The following is a 15,567-nucleotide window of genomic DNA, read 5'->3' as shown; positions in this document are numbered from 1 at the left end:
CACTCTATTGGAATATAACTATAAAATCTGCCACTATCAACTACTGCAACACCTCCATAACTTCAATTTCAACCTCCATTTTCTAACTTTCCAGCTCAATCCCTCCAAATCTTATTCCAACAGTCCTCGGATCACTAGAATTTGTAATCCTTTTGTCTCTACATTGTCTCTTACTCTGTTGATAACATTATAATCATTACCTTGAAGACATCATCAGCTCTCTGGCATCTTTCTCTGCCAGATTTATTTAGCAAAACCCAAACCCCTATTAAATCCAGCCCTCTATTTACTCTACACCTGCACTTAGCAGATAAACACTTATTTTGTCTGTTCTCACCCAAAATTTGTAACTCAAGTGAGCTCTTAAGCCTACCCACTGAACACTACTATTTTTCCCAAAGCTTACATGTACATATGCACTCGCACACACACATAATTATGAACTCACAAATTTAAACTTACTTAAGGAGTTCAATCTATTATATTTATTATCCATGTAGAGATTCAAATTGTCTTATATTTGGCCAACTGGAACCTCTTCAACTTGGTATTCAAGAAGTTTAGACTCATTTTGTACATTTCTTGCCTCAGACCTGGAATTAGTCATTTCTCCAAGAAAACCTGATTTCTTTTAGTGATAAATGATATTTTGTGACTATAAAGGCACTAGGGATGTTCATAGCTTCTGGGTTGGCCAATGCTTCTACCATTTACTTAAGTAACTAATATCTATTGCTGTTTTGTGCCAGGGATTGCTCCACACTTTTAAAAAATGTTAACTACGAAATCTCACCTTATAGATGAGAAAATTGAGGCACAGAAAACTGAAGTAACTTGCTCAGGTCACACAGTAAGTGGCACAGTAAGTTTAGAAACTGGAGCCTGAGCCTTTATCCATCATGCTTTACTTGTTCCCAGTTGACCTGCGTTTATTCACATGCCCATCCCTTAGTTAAGGGAAAGCAAAAACCCTTGACCAGCAGACTCATAGAGATACCAAAAGAAGCAGAAATGAAAATGAATCCTGAAAGATCCAAAAAACAAGTGTCCAGTAAAAAAAAAAAAAAAAAAAAAAAACTGGGTAATTGTGTTCAATGGTGCATAACCTACAATCCCAGCAACTCAGGAGGTGGAGACAGAAACACAAGTTTGAGACCAGTCTCTGCAATTTAGTGAGACACTATCTTAAAATTTAAAAAAAAAAAAAAATTTAAAGGCTGGGAAAGTAGCTCAGTGGTAGAGGGCCCTAGGGTTCAATTACCAGTACCAAAAGAAAAAAGAAGAAAAGAAGACATCCAAGCTTACACAGCTCAATTTTTATTATAGGCATTTCAGAAATTAAACTTTGAAGAGTTATATAAAATGATATATGACACATAACAAGATCTCAAAAGTTTAGGTCAAAGTTTTCTTGCAATTAAGATCAAGCAACCAAAAACTACATTAACACCCTTCAAAAACCACAGGAATAAACACACGAGCAAAGATGTATTTTACTGTGATACAAATTGCATATCCAGCCAAAAGGAATTTTTATTTTTTGGTTAATTATTCCCTGAGAGTTCAGGACCATTAGCGTGTGAATGATTTGCTCCATCCTCCTCTTCCAAAGCTATAATATCTGGAATTTCATCAGTCTCTGATGTCAAGTCTATGATAGTGAAATCAATCACCTGTAAAAGAAGAATCTTGGATATTAAAATGATCACTAATTAAGTGAACTGTTAGGTCCACATGAGGTCTTAGAAACATTATGGTTCTGGGTTGTTTTTTGGTTTGTTTTTTGTTTGTTTTCATAGGGGATTGAACCGAGGGTTGCTTTACCACTGAGCTACATCCCCAGTCCTCTTTTTTTATTTTTATTTTTATTTTTTTTGAGACAAGTTCTCACTAAGTTGCTGAGAGTCTTGCTAAGTTGCTGAGGCTGGCTTTGAATTTGTGATGCTCCTGCCTTACCTCCCCAGTCACTGGGATTACACACATGCATCACCAGGCTGTCCTCAAACTCCTGGGCTTCAGCCTCCCAAGTAGCTGGGAACACAGGCACACACCATCATGCACAACTCCTTAAGTTATTAAATATTCCATGGAGTTGAATTTTGATTCTTTCAAAGCTGTACTTTTAAAAAAGATGTTTGTCCACTCATATTATAAAAGCACTAAGAAAACTTTTCTTTAAAAGAAACTAGAGGTAAAATCTATTAGGTACTTTTTTGAAAATACCAGATATAAAGCATTCCTGGGGGCTGGGATGTAGCTCAGTGGCAAAGTATCTGCCTTGCATTCTCAAAGCCCCTGGGTTCAACCCCCAGTTCCAAAAAAGACCAAAAAAAAAAAAAAGCATTTCTGGTTACCTATTAATTTATTATTCCCTTCAAAATAATAGTATTGTACTTTTCTGTAATTTTGAATTAAAGTACAAAATCCTTTTGGAAATGCCTAGGAACTGCAAAAGCAAATAGTCTTTTTAAAAGTTTAAATAGCCATCACAAGAGGCGGGTAGCTCAGTGGCAAAATGCATGCTTAGTATACCCAAGGCCCTGAGTTCCATTCCCAGCAATGAAAGGAAAAAAAAAAGAAAAGAGAGGAAGGAAGAGAAGATTAGTAAAGTATAATATTACTATAGGTTGCAATCTTGATAGCACAGAGAGAAAAGTATCTGCCTAACAGAGGTAAAATCACTAAAAAAAATTATCTATCGTCAGACACGGTGGCACATGCCTATGATCCCAGCAACTCTAGGGGCTAAGGCAAGAGGATCTGAAGTTGTAAGCCAGCCTCAACACCTTATCAAAGCCATAAGCAATTAAGCAAGATCCTGTCTCTAAATAAAATATTAAAAAGGAATGGGGAGGGCTGGGATTGTGGCTCACACTTGCCTAACACGTGTGAGGCACTGGGTTCAATCCTCAGCACCACATAAAAATAAATAAAATCAAGATATTGTGTTCAACTAAAAAAAAAAATTAAAAGTGGGGGGCTGGGGATGTGTCTCAGTGGTTAAGTACCCCTGGATTCAATCCCCAGAACCAAAAAAATAAATAAAAGACAAAAAAGGGATGGGGATGTGGTTCAGGTTAAGTACCACTGGGTTCAATCCCCAGTACCAGGAAAACAAAAAAAGTATCTCAAAAAATACACAAGAAAGGGGGATCATGAACTGAACGATTTCATACATGTATGAGTTTGTCAGGCTGAACCTAACTATTATGTATAACCATAAAACTCTAATAAAAAATAATTTTTAAAAAAAGAACAGGGCACAGTGGTGCACACCTGTAATCCCAGCGGCTTGAGTTCAAAGCCAGACTCAGCAATTTAGCAAGCCCCTAAGCAACTTAGCAAAACTCTGTCTCAAAATAAAAAAGGGTTAATGGCTGGGGACTTAGCTCAGTTGATAGAGTACCTGCTTCACATGCACAAGACCCTGGATTCAATCCCCAGCACCCCCCCCCCAAAAGGACTGGAGATTGCCTCCTCGTTGAGCACTTCTGGGCTCAACACCTGGTATCAAAACAAACAAACCACACAGAAGAGAAGAAAGGGACTTAGAAACTAATATTTAAAGTTAATATTTAACTTTAACTTTATAGAATAAGAAGGTACAGAATTTATGCTTGAATGACATAAGATTCTGTAAATAAATAGTGATAATGTCTATACAAAATTGTGAATATACTTTTTTGTGTGGTGCTGGGAATTAAATCTAAGACCTTTTACATGCAGAATACTTAATGCCAGTGAATTGTACACTTAAAAATTCCTGAGATGGTAAATTTGATTTATGTAGATTTTACCATCACCACAACAAAATAATTTTTAAAAAGACAAGAATATTGATTTGTTCTTCAGGTCCTTCATTTGGCTGGTTGAGGTCCCCACTATAATTTTCCCTACAATTCAGGTGCTCAGAGAACTGTGTGGTCTAAGATATAACTTTCACCATTTTGTTCCTGAGGCTTTCTATTTGGGAAAAACAAATTGTATTATAGCTCTCCACACGTTTACTTTGCAAAGGTTACGTCCAACTTGACATCCTCAAAAGCCAGCAATGAGTCCTGTGCTGTGCATGCCCATAATCCCAGCTATTCAGATGGTTGAGGCAGAAGGATCACAAGTTTGAAGCCAGTGTTGTCAATTTAGCAAGACTTTGTCTCAAAACAAAAAATAAAAATGTTTGAACATGCCAGGTACTGTGGCGCATGCCTGTAATTCCAGCGGCTCAGCAGGCTGAGGCAGAAGAATTAATAGTACAAAGCCAGACTCAGCAAAAGTGAGGTGCTAGGCAACCCAGTGAGAACCTGTCTCTAAATAAAATACAAAATAGGGCTGGGGATATGGCTCAGTGGTAAGTGCCTCTGAGTTCATTCACCAGTACCAAAAAAGAAAAAAAATGTCTGAAGATGTAGTTCTGTGGTAGAGTATTTTCCCAGCATGCACAAGCCCCTGGGTTCAATCCCCCATGGATAGCAAAAAGAAAAAAAAAAATCCAGTAATGCTTATACAAATTGGTTCAGTGCATCAGCCAGAAAACTATTTTAATTTTAGACTTTTTAGTTTAAGATATGCTTGCTTAGATTTCTCTCTCAATTATTTCTATTTCTTGTATATGTTAACATCCAATGAAATACTTATTTTCAATATGTTTTAATTTTTATCTGTCTTACTATCATATTACTAAATTGTATCTACTTAATTTTGCTTTGTTTTTATTAAAACAATGGAACAGGAAATGGCAACACTGAGGACATAAGCAGAGGGATTTTCTAAGCAAGAGGCAGCTTTCTCCTATCAGAGGACTAGAGTGCTAGAATGGAAAAAAAAAATGCACTTGGACATCAGTAGACACTGGCAAAGTCCCTGCCTTTTCACTTAACCTCCTCCCTCCTAGTTAACCTCTTTCACCTGTTTCCTCATCTCTCAAGTGAGAAAAATACCTAATTGATTTGGTTGTGAGAAATAAAAGTGGTATGAGCCTTGCTTTTGAAAGGTGCTCAATAAACAATAGTTTTTTAAATAGTAACATAACACGCATGCACTCACATGCACACACACATACAAATTCACCTATGTACATGGTAACAGTTGGGCTAAAGTAGATTTCTTTGCAGAATAGTACAAGTTCTACATTCAGAGTTTTAGTCCCCACAACCACAATCCAAAAAAGTACCTATGGTACCCAAGATGGCTTGAGAGAACCATATGAATAATTTGCTTTCCATATGTTCAGAATGATTTAGTGTCCAATTTCCATTAGACTATCACCAATGTCTGGTTGTCATCAGACCCTACTGTGAAGCTTGGGCTGTAAAGGAAATAGGGAAGGGTGGGAAGCTAAGAGGTTATCAAGTTTTCACAGTAAGTTTAATTTACAATGTGGTGGTTTTGCCTGACCATCTTCACTGGGTTTTTAGAAACTATTTCATAGATTTAAAAAATCCCTGTTTCATTGGCATAAACAGTACAGTTATGGACTCTCAAAGCAGGAATGTACACAGTGTCTTGCTCTGAATGCCTATCAGAGATAGAGGCCAAAATCAAAATTGGATGCAAATGTGACAGTAATAAGGAAACCACAGACTCTATTGCAACAATAGAAAGCCAGTAATACATTTTTTAAAAAAAATATTATTTTGGGGCTGGGGATGTGGCTCAAGCGCTAATGTGCTCTCCTGGCGTGCGCGGGGCACTGGGTTCGATCCTCAGCACCAAATAAAAAATAAAATAAAGATGTTGGGTCCACTGAAAACTGAAAATTAAATTGTTGAGAGCCACAGTTTAGTCGGAATGACGCCTGGCATTTTGCTAGAGGGAATGGTTGAAAGGTGACCCTGCTCGGGAATAGGGAGGCTCTGGGATTAGGGCGGATCCTGCTGGGAATAGGGCAGCTCGGGGATTAGGGCAGATCCTGCTACCTCGGGCGCCCGCTACTTTGGAGTTCCCGTTGGGGTTCTGGGAGAATTGGCACGCGGCCTGGTGGAGGGAGTGTATTCCTGGGAAGTGTGTGTAGAGTGCCGGTGAGAGTTCGGGAATAAAGAGTTGCTGTTTGAACCTACAAGACTTTGTGGCGGCTCGGTTATTTTGTGCCCAGACTGCGGCAATAAATATTAAAAAAAAAAAATTTAAAATATTATTTTAGTTATAGATGGACACAATACCTTTATTTTGTTTATTTAGTTTATGTGGTGCTGGGGAACGAACCAGGTGCCTCATGCATGTTAGGCAAGCACTCTACCACTGGGCCAAAACCTCAGCCCTGGTAATACATTATTTAAAAAAAAAAAAAAAAAAAAGTTGTTCATCATGCAACCTGTAGAGGGCACCTCTCATATAATAAACTTCATAGATCCACATATTTATTATGACAAATTTTCATTAGATGGCACTAAACACTTTGAGGATGGGGAGCCTTTTTCTAATTTTCATAAAGCTGATCTAGTCATGGCCCTGAGCCCTGGATACATGAGGCTATAACAAGAATAGAAACCCCACCACTAGGGATTTAACTTGCCTGTACAGGTAGGGGTATATACAATGCTGATAAATGTGACACAGGATCAGGAAATATAATTTATTTTTAAATACAAATAATAAATTGGGAAAGGCCCTAAATTTTAATATTTTAGGCTAAAAAAGGATTGTGCAAAAGGCAAAGTGAGCTAAATAACACCAAATATGTGAAGACTAACCTTGTTCAGAGTTCAGTTTTTACAGAAACCTCTCACCACCCATAACATTTGCTTATACAGCTTGATTGTATACTTTCAAGTTAAGGACCAGGAGCATCTTAAGTTTTTGCTCAACTCTATCTGCCATTTATTGGACAATTTGGAAGAGCTGAGTGGGCTGGTGCACATCTCCTAAAGTAGGATGCTTTGCTTTTGTCTAATAAGTCTGAGGATGATTTGAACTCAGGCTAGGGTGCAGGTTAGCACTGATAACAAAATCATCTCTTGTACAGGTTCAATGTTAATCTCTGTGTATTTGATTCATTTGAGCAGGGTTTCTTTATTTTTGGTTTGGCAGTGCTGGGCATGGAACCCTGGACCTCACACATGCAAATCAAGTACTCTGCCACTGAGTTACACCTCAGCCCTTTTTAATTAATTGCTGAGGTTGGCCTCAAACTCTCAATTCTCCTGCCTCAGCCTCCAGAGTTGCTGGGATTATTGGTGCATGCCACCACACCTGGCTCAGGATGCTCTTTAAAAGTGCAGAAGCAGGACTGGGATTGTGGCTTAGTGGTAGAGCACTCACCTAGCACATGTGAGGCCCTGGGTTTGTTCCTCAGCACCACATATAATAAAATAAAGGTATTGTGTCCAACTAGAACTAAAAAAGTAAATAAATGTTTTTTTGGTTTAAAACATTTGTTTTGTTTTTTAAAGTGCAGAAGCTTGGTTCTACCTCCATATCTACCAACCAGAATTCTCTGGGGGTGAGACCCAGGATCTGCATTTTATCAGTCTCCCCAGTTGATAATTCCTGGCATACACAAGGAAGGCAGTGGGAGGTTGCTGAAAGATGATGGAGTTTTATACATGCTGAGCTCTAATTTAACCCATTTTACACAAGGCTGTTAGACTTACAGATAGATATATTAGCTATCTCCTTAGTTGGTTGAGTGTTCCTGTGATCTAGCTGTGTAGACAATGAAAAAAATTTTAAGCAAGCTAAGTATATAAGAAGAATTCAGGCAATTCTGTCTGCCCTGCTCCCAACCACTTTCCTTTCACTCTGCCTTCAGGTCACTTCACATTGTCATCTCACTGCCAATCTTAACAAAAGATGCATTGTGTTAATCATCAATCTCATCTGACAAATTCAACAGGGCATAATCTGCCTGCCTCTCACCACCTCACCACCTCACCACCAACTGAGGGTGTGATTGTTCCAATTTAACATTTTCCTCCTAAGTTCTTCCCCACTTCTCCCAACTCAGCTCCAAGTGGACAGTAAATTAAAAGGCCTCAACTCACTGAAAATATGACTTGAGTCCACCCCAGTGAGGATTCAGTCAGTAACTTCAAAAACATAAGGTGAGGGAGTGACATCAAATCTCAAAAGTAAGTGAAGGGCTGGGCACAGTGGTGCTTGCCTATAATCCCAGCTGCTTGGGAGGCTAAGACAAAACGATCAGGAGATCAAAGCCAGCTCAGCAAAAGTGAGGGGCTAAGCAACTCAGTAAGTTGCTTATACAATTACAAATATAAATACAAAATAGGGCTGGGGTTGTAGCTCAGTAGTCAAGTGCCCAGAGTTCAATCCCTGGTATTCCCCCCCTCTCCGAAAAAAGAGATGTTTGTTTGGGGCAGGGGTGGTGGCTCAGTGGTAGAGTGCTCACATAGCACTCGAGAGGCACTGGGCTCGATCCTCAGCACCACATAAACTAAATAATGGTATTGTCTCCATCTACAACTAAAAAAATTAAAAAAAAAAAAAGTAAGCGAAGGGAGGAAGAAGGATGCCATAAAACATGTCTTCAGTCTAAGTAGACCTCAAGCCCTGAAGAAAGACTTCTTCCCAGGCGTGGTGGCACATGCCCATAATTCCAGGAGGCTGAGATGGGAGCATTTCGAGTTCATAGCCAGCCTCAGCAACTTAGTGAGGCCCTAAGCAACTCAGGAGCAGGGATATGGATCAGTGGTTAAGTGCCCCTGAGTTCATTTTTACAAAAAGGGAGGGAAGGAGGGAGAGAGGAAGGAAGAAAGACTTCTTATCCTACTCATTCCTCTGAACAGTCCAATGCTTGCCAGTCTCACCATCTTTTAGATGAATAGGCTGCTACAGGTTATCCTGGTCATTTAGATACTCAATGGTGGAATTATTCAGCATATTTCTTTCCAAGCAGTTATTACAAAATATTATAGGATAACCTATGGTACAGGATACCTATTGGACAGATGGACACAAAGGTGTTGCACCTTAAGATACAAAGAATAAATAACTTGGCTTACAGGGCAAGGATGTCTCACAGGACCATCACACATACAAGCCTCAATACTGGCTCATTTCCGAAGCTCAATCAGATCAGAAACCTAGCTAGCCTGATCCCAAACCCACAAGAACCAACAATGCTTTACCACCAAACCATATCTTCAGTCCTTTTTTGAGGGAGGATCTCACTAAATCACTTAGGGTCTCACAAAGTTGCTGAGACTGGCCTCGAACTTGTGATCCTCCTGCCTCAATCTCCAGAGTTGCTGGGATAACAGGGGTGTGCCACCACACCTGGCTTTTTTTCTTCTCAATTAGTTCTTTAACACTTTGAATGCTTTATCAAAGATGTATTTTCTTAATCATGACCTAGGTATTATGTACTCACACCCTAACTGGTAAGTTAAAGACACTACATGTTACTTCTAAAAATGATGTTCTCATACCTGTACTGCAAATCAGAAAGATATCTTATAGCTGGGGGCAGAGGCACATACTGTAGTCCCAGATACTTGAGAAGCAGAGACTGGAAGACTGCTTAAGCCCAAGAGTTTGAGACCAACCTGGGCAACATAGCAAGACCTTGACTCTTAAAAACAAAAAGAAGCCAGGCCCAATTGTGCACACCTATAATCCCAGTGACTCAAGAGGCTAAGGCATGAGGATAGCAAGTTCAAAGCCAGCCTCAGCAACTTAGCAAGATCCTGTCTCAAAAATAAAAAGGGCTGGGGATGAGGTTAGCGGTTTAGGACCCCTGTACTTTTGGTACAGTCCCCAGGATCAAAAAACAAAACCAAAAGCACAATATTCTTGGGCTGGGGTTGTGGCTCAGTGGTAGAGCACTTGCCTCTCATGTGTGAAGCACTGGTTTGATTCTTAGCACCACATATAAATAAATGAATAAAATAAAGGTCCGTCAACAACTAAAAAAATAAAAATAGTAAAAAAAAAAAAAAAACACTCTATCCTCAATATTTCACTTCCAACCATGAAGGAATCATTCATGTTACCTAAGATCTGTAGAAGATAAGAAAACTAAGGCTCAGAGTACACCATATTCCTTTGAGTTTTTGCCCAGGACTAGAGTGCACATCAACATTGCAGGCAAAGGAAAAAAACATCCATCCACCTTCAGGCACACCATGCCAGACTTTACCCAGCTAAGGATTTGCTAACTTACTATGGTTAGATACTATATTAGCCTTTATCAGTTTTTTCCTCTCAAATGAATTGGCCTCCTTGGAAAAAAGTCTGTTAAAACTAAAATTTTCTGCTACTTCATGTAATAATAAAGCTATAAGACTCAAGGACACCACACATTTTGCAACAACAGTGACAAGTGAATGAAATGCATGTTTACACAAACTTGGGACACAAAAGACAGAGCCACACCTACGGATAACTCGTGGCAAAAGCAGGGACTGCTGGTGTTTTGAAAGTTGAACGTAGAAGGACATGGTAGTGCACACCTAGGCTGAAGCAGGAGGATGAAAAGTTTGAGGCCCGTCTGGGCATTCAAAATAAAAAATGTGTTAGGGTAGCTCAGTGGAATACCACCCCTGGCCTCAATCCACAGAGCTGGAAAACAGAAGGAGTCCCTGCCCTACAGCTCAACTCACCTGTTCATTGATTCCTGTAGTTACGTGGAGAAAATATTTGTAACTTGATAAAAAGCTTTGATAGACTCATTGACAAAGTAAAAAAAAAAAAAAAAAAAAAAAGAGGAGACAAATTTGACTTAAACTCAGCTCTACTGAAAGCCAGCTCCACTCACCTTTAGCAGGAACAGAAATATGTGATTTTATTTCACAAGTTCCATAATTTTGTTTTTGGGATTATTTTGTGGTAGGAGATTCATGATCAGTCCTAAATTACTAACCAGCACTAAAGGGCTAGAAAACCCTAGAAAGGAGGTAAAAAGATTCCTTTTTCCATGGAACCCAAAGTCTTTTACTTCTAATTATTCTCACATGATTTTCTATATGCAACTCACCAACAATTGAGGTTAGTGACATTCTCTCAAAGTCAGAACATAGTAAGTTAAATCCAGAGAGTGGACACTGCACTGTCACATTTTATGGCTCACACTCTAGCTCCTCAGCAAGAAAAACCTACCGTCTTTGTGAAACTGATGCAAATACAGTCATATCCTTGCAGTTTTGATTCCTTTTCAGCAAGGCTATCAGTCATGACTGGCTTTATTTTTTGATACCAGGAACTGAACCCAGTAGTGCTTAACCTCTGAGTCACATCTCCAGACCTTTTTTATATTTTATTTAGAGACAGGATCTTGCTGAGTTGCTTAGCTTCTCACTAAATTGCTGAGGCTGGTTTTGAACTCGCCGTCTTCCTGCCTCAGCTTCCCAAGCTGCTGGGATTACAGATGTGCACCAACATGCCCTATATGATCTTTCAACTGGCTTAAAAATCCACTCTTAGGAGTCCAGTTAATCAGAAAATGAACTGAACAACTATCACCTAGTAAAAATTCTCATGTGCACATCAGCTTTTCACTTTATTTCTTTCTTGGAAATGGAGTTTCACTATGTTGCCCAGACTGATCTCAAAACACCTGGGTTAAGTGATACTCCCCCCTCAGCCTCCCTAGGAGCTAGGACTACAGGGGTACCTCTGTGTGATTGGCCTCACATTAGCTTTTAATTTGTTTGAAATCTGTTATCGAATTCCATTTGTAACATTAATCTTCCAATGCTATAGTTCTATCAAAATTCCCCAAAAGGCTAATTGGAATTCATGTATGTAAGTTATTAACCCTGTCATGCAAATCAAGCAGCTCTATGAAAGCAACACACAAAGCACATGGAACAAACAGCATAAAACTGATCTATTCTACTATGAATTTTATTGAATTTAAAGATGGTATTCCTTTAATTAAAAAAAAAAAAGAAACTAAAATTAAGTTGAACAAGCATAAGAGATAAAGCAATGATGAGGCCTGCTCAGACTATACTGGAGCAGACACTAGTTTATACCAGAGCCCACACGAGGGTGTTTTTATACAATACAGACAGACATTAACAGTAGCAACATAATGGCCATAGAATGAGACCCTAAGTGCACATAAACTTTGTGAGTTCTAGTGAAGCTCTGTCAAGCCTACCATTCTTTTCTTACCAGCCAGGTAACTCAAGTCTCCTAATGCCAGAAACTTTAAGGCTCTTACCAGCTGTAAATGACTACAACTGAAGGCCTTTTTCCTAATTGGCTGCTTTTCCAGTTTAGAGTTATCTAGCAGGTTAATTTTAACATGACAAATGATGTCATCTATATAGCTACAACATGCACTGGTGACAAGAAAGGTTTAATGAGTTTTGTGCTGAGACTGCTGGACCTTCTGGCTGGTCTTCTCCATTTTTGCACTTTGGTCCTGAGCATTCTGAGACTCAGTCAGCTGAGGATAAAAGGGACCTACCAGCCAGTTGAGGGGGGTGTTGTTAACAAGATAATCCATCACATCATCTAAAGATTCCTTCATTTTCTGTAGCTGCCCCTTGCTAGAAGTGAGGAAGCCATCAGACACTTCTTTAAAGGAGGCAGCATTGCGGAATACTGAGTAGATGTCGCCTGCCATCACCCCCAAGTGCTTGGCCTGATCTTGGATGTTCTGTGGTAACCCTTGAATGCTGGACAGGAGGGTGTGGCATGTGGTCTGGAGCTGCTGAGTCAGGTTTCGGGCAACAGCAAGAGTACGTGACTCGATGTGCTAAAAATAAGACCAAGTTAAGAATTAGCAGCGGATTCAACAGTATTATGTGTGAACTAGTTTAATCACAGTAAACTAGTTATGTGTCCGCCATAAATGCAGACTCTGACATTTTAAAAATCCTTGTAACAATAGCTATGAACATAAGCTTAGGGTTTAAGTAACTTGCCCTAATTAACAGTTGGAAAATAGCTGAGTGGGGCATATGAACTAGTGCATGAGTCTCCAAAATTCCTCACCTTAAACTGAAGAAATATAACAGGCAGAGGAGACCAGAATAAAAACACAATCCATGCTAGTAGTATATTTAAATAACTCCTCCTCAAATAAGTTGACATAATATAAACAGTCACTACTGATTTCAAGGCAAACACACACTAGCTTTCGAGACACAAAGAACCATTTTCTAGAACTCCAACACTAGTTTCTTCTTTCTGGAACATTAGTCCCCTTTCTGGCCTTTAACCTAGTTTATTTACCCTTTAGTTCTCAGCTTTGCATTCATCTTTGACTCAGCCACCCCACTCCAGGGCTGTAGTAGACAGCCTTCCTATATACTCTCATAGCACCTAGGTTTATCCTGGCAAAAAACACTACGTGTCTATATTCCCCATCAGTCTGTACCCATGTTTCCCATTTGGGGGGCAACATGTCAATCTGCAGGTTGTAAGATAAAGTTACTCTCTGCCCAGTTTTGTTTCTCTGCCACATAACAATCTACATAGACAATATTGTTCAAACTTTTGACAAGTAATAGTATTCTAAGAGAGTTGAAGGAATACTGTAATGAAAAGTCTAATAAGAACTTCACAAACTGTTGTAAAAACTATCCCAGTCCACTTACCTCAGCACAGTGGGATTCATCTGTATCATCATGGCCGATGCTCCTCTTCCAGTCCACCCATGAGAGATAGAGTTTATCCTGAGCACCCTGAATTTTCTGGTTGGCACTATGCACATTCTTTCTGGCAAATTCAATCTGGAACACAACAAAATAAGAAAAGGGAATATACTGGTCAAACATTTTTGTCAGCTTGTTTGCAGCTCCATGATATGAATCAGATAACATAAAAACCAAGAACCATAAGATTCTATCCTGATATCACTGTTATTTATTATCAATGTGTTAGTCAACCAAGCACAAGTAGCTCTTTCCTGCCCCTCTTTAACTATTAAACCACTGACTCCAAATGCACCTCTAGTTTAGCACACATAAGACAACTAAAATTCAGTTTGTATGTATGAAGGATAATTAGAACTATAAAAAGGGAAACCAACCTTCCTCTCCCCTTTTGCCAGCAACCTATTTCCTCTTCCAAGAAGAAATGGTTTTTCTACCATTGTACAGTACATACTGTTCTATAATTTGGCAGTCTTTAATAGCTACACAATAGTCTATTGTGGAGTACTAATTTAATTAGTCCCCTATGGTTGATGCGTACTGTCAATCTCTTATGACTCTAAACAAATATATGTAGGATAATCAGAAGAGAAACTCCTAATACTGGTACAGGTGTGTTATAACTTTACCAGAACAATTTTTTGACTCTGTCCCATTTTGAATCTTCTAGAAGTGCACAGTATTGTTCTTTTTCTACATCACTACCAACAGCATCAAATTTTGCTAGTGTGACGGAACAAAAAAGGTATCTGTGCCTGACATCTGAGTAAAATTACCATTCGTATTTTCAGCTATTTATACTTCCTTTTCTGTGAATTGTCTGTATCCCTTTGCCCATTTTTTTGGGGGGGCAGGGAAGGATACTGGGGCTTGAACTCAGGGGCACTCAATCACTAGGCCACATCCCCAGCCCTATTTTGTATTTTATTTAGAGACAGGTTCTCACCTAGTTGCTTAATGCCTTGCTTTTGCTGAGGCTGGCTTTGAATTCTCAATCCTCCTGCCTCAGCCTCCCGAACCCCTGGGATTACAGACATGCACCACAGCGCCGGCTGCCCATATTTTTATTAGATTTTCATAAGGTAAGATTAAATTCTAGGATTTCATGGGCTGAGGTTGTGGCTCAGCAGTAGAGCTCTCACCTAGCATGTGCAAGGCGCTAGTTCGAGCCTCAGCACTACATAAAAATAAATAAAATAAAAGGTATTGTTTCCGACTACAACAACAACAACAAAAAAAAATTCTAGGATTTCTTGACTATACCTACTCTTATTCCATAAGATGAATGAGCTTATTTTGGATATCACAAAGGAAGCTTTACTCACCAGGTGAACAGTAGAATGAAGCTGAGAAATAGTCTCTTGGCTCATTTGCTTAGCTTCTTTAACCCTGTTGAGTGCCTGCTGGTAGGCCCGAGCGCGGAGCTTGGTAGACAGAGACCCCAGTCTCACATAATAACTTGGTTTCTGAACTTCATCAAATCCTTCAACTTTTTTTGCTTCTTTTTCTGAAGTTGGAAAGAAGGGACAATTATCGGTACCAATGTCTAAACTATAACCTGGGTCTTCTCTGTCCACCCACCTAGCAAGTACAATCTCATTTTCCCAAGACTGCTCAAGCCTTCAGCTGGGCTTGATCACCTGAATCTATTACTGTATCTAATACATGTTACATATCTACCCATGCTTCCTCCCACTAGAAATAACTTGAGCAATGAAGTACCTGGCACACCATAGATACTAATGTGCCTTTGTTAGCGATGATTCATTCTAATAATGATTCTGTAAAGCAGCCCACTAAAGACAACCCATGGCACAATTATGCATGCCAGTAATCTCAACATTACAGGAGATGGAGACAGGAGGATCCCAAGTTCAAAGGCAGCCTCAGCAACTTAGCAAGGACCTAAGCAAATGAGTGAGACCCTGTCTCAAAATAAAAAATAAAAAAAGGACCAGGGATATAGCTCAATGGTAAATTGCCCCGGTTTAAATCCCCAGTACCA

General features: G+C 39.3%; 1 protein-coding gene across 1 annotated transcript in view; it reads right to left on the bottom strand.

Annotated features, from left to right (window-relative positions):
• Positions 1-1,301: 1,301 nt before the first annotated feature.
• Plin2 (perilipin 2) overlaps positions 1,302-15,567 on the bottom strand; it is a 23,351-nt gene continuing 9,085 nt past the window's right edge. The window contains exons 6-9 of the mRNA XM_015502571.2: positions 14,888-15,069; positions 13,506-13,640; positions 12,371-12,661; positions 1,302-1,673 (exon numbers count right to left, since the gene is read on the bottom strand). Coding sequence (XP_015358057.2) covers positions 1,545-1,673; positions 12,371-12,661; positions 13,506-13,640; positions 14,888-15,069 — 737 coding nt within the window. The 3' untranslated portion in view covers positions 1,302-1,544. The remainder of the gene's footprint in view (positions 1,674-12,370; positions 12,662-13,505; positions 13,641-14,887; positions 15,070-15,567) is intronic.

The sequence above is a fragment of the Marmota marmota genome, unplaced genomic scaffold, assembly GCF_001458135.2.
Source record: "Marmota marmota marmota unplaced genomic scaffold, marMar, whole genome shotgun sequence".
In the NCBI taxonomy this organism is placed as follows: Eukaryota; Metazoa; Chordata; class Mammalia; order Rodentia; family Sciuridae; genus Marmota; species Marmota marmota.
Note: the sequence above shows the minus strand (reverse complement) of the source record. Positions and strands in the feature narration are given on the sequence as shown.